Source organism: Oncorhynchus mykiss, chromosome 6 (genome assembly GCF_057628025.1).
Source record: "Oncorhynchus mykiss isolate SJ-2025 chromosome 6, ASM5762802v1, whole genome shotgun sequence".
NCBI classification, from domain to species: domain Eukaryota; kingdom Metazoa; phylum Chordata; class Actinopteri; order Salmoniformes; family Salmonidae; genus Oncorhynchus; species Oncorhynchus mykiss.
Genome location: NC_143027.1, coordinates 78,141,265 through 78,147,264, shown reverse-complemented (window position 1 = coordinate 78,147,264; position 6,000 = coordinate 78,141,265). Strand labels below are relative to the sequence as shown.

The 6,000-nt window shown below is 42.0% G+C and overlaps 2 protein-coding genes across 2 annotated transcripts in view; one reads left to right on the top strand and one right to left on the bottom strand.

Annotated features, from left to right (window-relative positions):
• Positions 1-3,876, bottom strand: LOC110526623 (putative ATP-dependent RNA helicase DDX28). Its single transcript, XM_021607749.3, has 5 exons — positions 2,829-3,876; positions 2,596-2,797; positions 2,324-2,407; positions 1,471-1,686; positions 1-1,227 (listed from the first exon to the last, which is right to left on the bottom strand). Exons 1-5 carry the CDS (start codon positions 3,734-3,736, stop codon positions 913-915), a joined length of 1,725 nt encoding a protein of 574 aa, XP_021463424.3. The 5' UTR covers positions 3,737-3,876; the 3' UTR covers positions 1-912.
• Positions 3,877-5,081: 1,205 nt separating this feature from the next.
• nfatc3a (nuclear factor of activated T cells 3a) overlaps positions 5,082-6,000 on the top strand; it is a 91,581-nt gene continuing 90,662 nt past the window's right edge. Inside the window, exon 1 of the mRNA XM_090238919.1 lies at positions 5,082-5,216. Within this exon, the coding sequence (XP_090095045.1) occupies positions 5,207-5,216 (10 nt within the window). The 5' untranslated portion in view covers positions 5,082-5,206. The remainder of the gene's footprint in view (positions 5,217-6,000) is intronic.

Here is a 6,000-nt window from a genome sequence, read left to right as displayed (position 1 = left end):
GATTTCACAGAGATTTATTTTCACTCCGACACATTATCATGTTCAAACATCTTGCTTCCTCTAAAACAAGTAACCGCAGGCATCAATGGGATAGACTTCAAGGCTAGGGCCTGAATCCAACTTGACTGTAGATTAATGGACATTTCTACATATGGAGGTTTTAATGTCGTGCTTCTGTATTACACACAAAAGCAGAAACTGAGTGAAGACCACTTTCCAAAACGTAATATGCTAATGTGGGTCTACCTGTGGTTAGTGAGAAGAGATTAGCACCGTTGTCTCAGTGGCACCCTACCAGATACATGAAGGGTTACATGAGTTACTCTTTCTTTGAAGGAAATTATTTTCATTTCTGGAAGGAAAAGTAAAATCGGTATTCCATACTTGTTCTAAATGTTTTTTTAGATTCTTTAACCTATGTTTTACCAAAACAAGTTAGTATGGCTGAGTTAAATTCCATAAAAGAAGGGCTTGCCCCATGTGGATGAGCATTAAAATAAGGCTATATTCGGCCATAGCCCTTCTCTGGTTATTGTATGACTGCTGTATGACAGGTCAAATAAAGTAAATACTGCCACCCCGTGATTACCCGTGAGAAGTGCAAACATGTGCCGCACACCTGCTGCTTATAAAGAGGGCATGATTTTTGTACATTACCAAAGACACTTCCTCTTTGGAATGACATGCGGTAACCATCTGGTTTAAAAAGAGAAGTCAGATCATAGTTCCAGTCTCAAACATGATATGGCATCTAAAAAGGTCAAATTAAAAGATGATCATGCCTGTGTTGGAGACAAAGGATTCAGTCTCACACAGCTGGTTCGGGCTATCCTGGATACAATCATTTTACTGAACAAATTAATCAAACAAGTTAGTTCTGCTTTGGTAATATCCTTATTTGTGGCAGACCCACTAGTAGAGCAACCCCTCTTCTTCCTCCTCCTCTTCGGCTGCTTTGGGCTCAGGCTTCCTGATGGAGGACTCCATCCCAGGCAGACTTGTCCTCCTCCGGGCAGCCGTCTCAATCTTCTGCACCAGCTCCACATCCCAGGGGTGGGTGACGAAGCTGAGCACCTCCCCATCCTCCATACTCCCTACCCGGCCCACCCGCCCCGCCCGGTGGATGTAGTCCGTGTGGGATTCTGGGAAGTCGTAATTGACCACCAGACAGACCCTCTGGGTGTCCAGTCCTCGGGAAGTGATGTCGGTACAGATCAGCACGTCTACCTATAGGGATAGAATTTGAAACATAGCCTATAACGTGTCTCTGTTATTAATAACATGTTAGCTATGTGTTTTGTTATGATCTGTGGTCAATGTGTTATTGTTACTGGGTATATTTTTAAAGTGTTTCTTTATTGTGTGACATGGAGCTTGTCACACAATATGGACATGGATATTGTCACATGGAGTTTGATAAGGAATTTGACACTGCATAAGCAGACAAAGTATTTTCTCGTCTCATATCACCTGTCCCTTCTGGAAGGAGTGGAAGATTCCAGCCCGGAGGGAGGCAGGCATCTCCCCCTGCAGTCGGACGTGTCTCAGCCCCATGTCCTCCAGGGAGTAGTAGCCCAGCCAGTTGACTGTAGAAGCCCGGTTACAGAACACCAACACCCCAGCCTTGTCCTGCTCTGCTGCCTTCAGCACCTGGTGGAGCTCCAGAAGCTTGTCAGCTCCCCTCACCTGACCATGGAATAATATAGATTTGTTATATATAGTATACTATAAATTATATTATATCATTTATACTTTACTAATTGAATACTATAAATTATATAGTAATTTATAGTATTAAATTAGTAAAGTATAAATTACTAATGTAATTCATAGTATTCTGTCAAACTATTTTCTTTTTAAAGTTATATCACAGGATTTGCTATGATGAATCGTGAATAATCGCAAATTCAGAATTTGCTCAATTTGAGCTGTAATAGATTTTTAGACAAAAAGCATTATGGAATATTGACGTCTTGATTTTGTCCATTGCAACGGTAAGCAAAATCTGATAAATTGATTAACTCTTTCTTTAACCTCAATGTCAACTTGATTTGACATCGCAATGTTGTTTTTAGCTGTATAGATGTATTTTTAATGCCTTCAGACAATGTGAATAATCACGATTTTAAAAAAGTGTGCACTAAAATGACAAAAAGTTAACTCCAGTTAACTGATCAACTTTGACAGCTCTACTATAAATACCTAAGTACTAGTACATGGTTTTTATATAGGCCCCATAGACACTTTACAATATTGAAGAACACCAAAGAAACAAAGCACTAATACCAAACCAATGAAAACAAGAAAAAAAAGTGGGGAATACCTTCAGGAAGGTCTGTTTTACATGTGGCATGAGGAAGTGAAGATTCTTGCTCTTGATAGTCACCATGCCTCCCAGGTCCGTCACCTATAAGAACAAGTCAGTCTCATTTTAATATGCATTTTTCCATGGGTCTCAACACATTTTACATAATGAGGCAGGAATATGCACTGCTTTTGACCAGAGTCCTATGTGGTAGTGCACTATAGTATAGGGAGTAGGGTGAATAGGGAGTTTGGGACTCAGCCAATGTAGGAAAAAGTAATGATGATGACCTGGCTGAGAACCTCTCCGACCCCACCGGGGAACGTGGCCCCCACCACCACCAGCTGGGCCTTGCGGGTGGAGCCGGGGCCCTGGATCTCTGAGGGGTCACAGGCCGCACGGGTCTGGGCCAGGATGCTCTTCAGCATGCCAGAGAAGCTGGGATCAAACATTGTGTCTGCCTCATCCACCACCATGAAGCTCAGCTTGGGGGTCTAGATAGGGGATTGTGTTGTGTGAAAATAGATAGCGTTTCCGCAGGGCCTTGACGAGGGCACCAGGTGTGGCCACCAACACATCTGGGGGACCCTTGGTGAAGGCCAGCTTGATGTTGCCCACACCTCTCCCACCTCCCACTGTCTTCACCATCAGCCTGAATCGGCCACACAGGCTCCTGGCCACAGCTGAGACCTGGTCAGCAAGTTCTCTAGAGGGGACAATGATAACAGAGCGAGTCCTGGGTGTGGTCTCTATAGACTCGGAATCTGCTGCTTTCTCAGCCTGTAGTTTGTGAATGACAGGCAACAGGTAGCTCAGGGTTTTGCCGCTGCCCGTCTCAGCTGTGCACAGGATGTTGTAGCCTTTCAGGAGCTTGGGGATGGTTTGTAGTTGAACGGTTGTAGGGCGAGTTATGTTGTCCTTGCCCAAAGCCTCCACTAAGTCCGGGCAGAGGTGAAGGTTGTGAAATGTAATAGGTTTACTCTTCTCTTTGAGTTTGTCACCCTCCTCATCCTGGATTTCAGTGACAACGGGTGGAGTACGCTGAGTGTTGTTAACCTTGAAGTAGTCACCAAATGATCTGTTGTGTTTCCATCCTTTGGATGAGAGATGGGAATGCTCAAATTTCCCAAGTGTGTAGCCTGCGGACTGATTCAGTTCTGGGTTCTTGCTTTTGATTAGGAGTTTGCCAGCCTTGATGGTGATGACTTTGTTCTTGCCTCTCACTTGCTTCACATTTTCTACCTGCTCCTGCATGTGTCTGGGAATGCGAATGACCACAGGCTGTGCTGTGGTTGACATGGGATGGACAGTACAGGCTGAACTGATTGTACCATGAATACATGCTAGGGCTCTGAAATGACCCGAGGACGAGTAGTTGTGTTTTGATATCAACGTAAACAACACTGAGTAGCCGACCTTCACAGACTGCATTCTGATGGTAAGTTAGATAGGAGGAATCAGCTGGTGCACGTCTTCACCAAAAAATAGACAATATCGTTTCTGTTGTATTTCATTATAGTGTATTATTTATCAAATGCTTCCGTGAAATACGTTTTTACCGGACTGTATTTTTTTTTCAAACATTTAATTCCACATGCGTCGGTGGCGAATAATGATGACGTCGATCTGTCGCAAGAGATGACGCCTTCCTTATAGAATAGAACGGGATGCCCAGATATAAATCTAATATATGGTAATGAAACAGCAGGGAGCAGGTCTCGAACCCTCGACCTTCTACCCCAAGGTCCGGCGCGCTATCGACTGTGCCGCAAAAACATGCTCGTGCGTCGATTTCCGCTCTTATAAACCCAGGGTCGTTACAGTATCTATCTAATGGACATTTCAACAACAAAAAATGCTCTCCAGTTGTTGTTTTTATGACATATTGCTTTTTAGAAAGATAGATGTAATGGACATTATGGAACGTTTTTAATAGTACGTGTCGGCTACCGGTGTGGTACTCGAACGGAAGAGGGTAAAATTTGTGTTTCAATACTGGGTCAATTGTTCAATTCAATTATGCATGTATCTGTCTTAAAACCATTTGGATATTGATCCTTACTAGTATGGTTAAACTTTGCTGTGTACGTATGTGTGGTAGACTAGTTTGATGAGCTTCTATCCGTGCTCTGCCATGATGATACATGTACTAAATCATTATTGTAGACTATTGTACTGAAGAGCCACTGACAACCTGTGGGCCTTTTTTGGCATTCTAAATCGCCAGCCCATACCTGTTTGAACTATTTTATAATCATTTATATTAAAATCGATATTTTGCGATAACCTTATGGTGACTTCCAGGACCAGTGCCTATTCAGGTCTTCTTTGACACTGCTGACCTAAAAGAACATACTTCATAAAATAGAATAGACTTGTACATTTATACACTAAAAAACAAACAAGAAAGTCATACATGTATTGAACTTCTCTCCACCCTAGATCAAAGCCAATGTGATGGTACAACCCACATGATGAGCTCATAGCTCTATTCACCCTGGACCTGATGATGAGGATTGCCTCTGATGATCTCTGTGGTTCAGTAATTACTGATCTGTCACCAGTATTGATCCCTCACCAGGCACAGTTCCCATGCTCTGAATGAACCGGTTGTCTGATTGATTTTCTGAAGCATCAGAACATCACACATACGCTGCCAGTAATAGGGTGTCTGACTGTGTCACGTGTTGGTTCAAGCATTGGGCAAGCATTGGGCAACACCCTGACATTGCTATCCAGAACAGTACTGGTGTCAAAAAGAGGAAAAATAGAAGAGCTTTGACAGTATTAGAGAGAACTACGGGAAAGAAGTGAGCAGTGAGGAGAGGCGAATAATGTTGGGTCTTGATTGATTTTGCTGTTGTTCTTTCAGTAAACAGTGGAGGGCAGCCTACATCAAGGATGAAAACCAGTAAGTCAAACACGTAAGCCACAAAACCTGTCATATGACTATCGTGTGTATGCATTTTACACTCTTCATAATTTTTGTGCCTATTTCTCAGCCAATTTTTCCAATATTCTTTTGCATTATTTCATAGTTAAATAAAGGTTCAATTTAAATGTAAAAAAAAGTATGAATACGCTACAATACGCTACAATACTATTTTCACTTAGGTGTTCAGTCAAAATGCTTTTTACTGTTATACTCAGTTCAGTTATGTACCAATATGAAATAGATATATTCCTGCCATTTGCTTTCTTGTGGTTCTGTATTTTAATACAACCAAGCAGGCCTAAAGAAAATCCTTTAGAATTCAGATAAAATACATCTGAAATAATCCTATCGTCTCCATATTTAGAAAGTTAGAAATAGGCCTCATTCCTCATCAAGTGAGGAATTCAGACAGATTCTTGTGCAATATAATAATAACAGTCCATATTTAACCCATATTATGGCTCATGTCAGTCAAGGTGATGCATTGAAGTTGTGCAGTCTGTGTACTATGCTGTGCAGAAGCACAAGCCTCAATCCTTGAAAGAGAGCGTCACATACCTCTCTCACACACAGGACAAGTGAGGGGGTAGAGGGTTTATTTTTTCCCTCACTACTTTCTTTACGAGAACTTAATATTGTTAACCACATCCACACCCTCCCACACAATTTGTGTACACTGTGTTCTTTATCTTCTCCCTTTAAAGGTCATCTGAAAAGATAAGAAGCACACGGGTAACCTGAATTAAGCAGCAACCAGTAG

Bases quoted from the DNA above. Each gene is read 5' to 3' on its own strand.
- LOC110526623 (XM_021607749.3), bottom strand. From the start codon at position 3,736: ATGCAGTCTGTGAAGGTCGGCTACTCAGTGTTGTTTACGTTGATATCA. The intron at 2,798-2,828 runs ATTTTCACACAA...CCCTATCTAGAC, and splicing joins GCCCTGCGGAAACGCTATCT to CCCCAAGCTGAGCTTCATGG. The intron at 1,228-1,470 runs GTGATATGAGAC...CTATCCCTATAG, and splicing joins ACTCCTTCCAGAAGGGACAG to GTAGACGTGCTGATCTGTAC.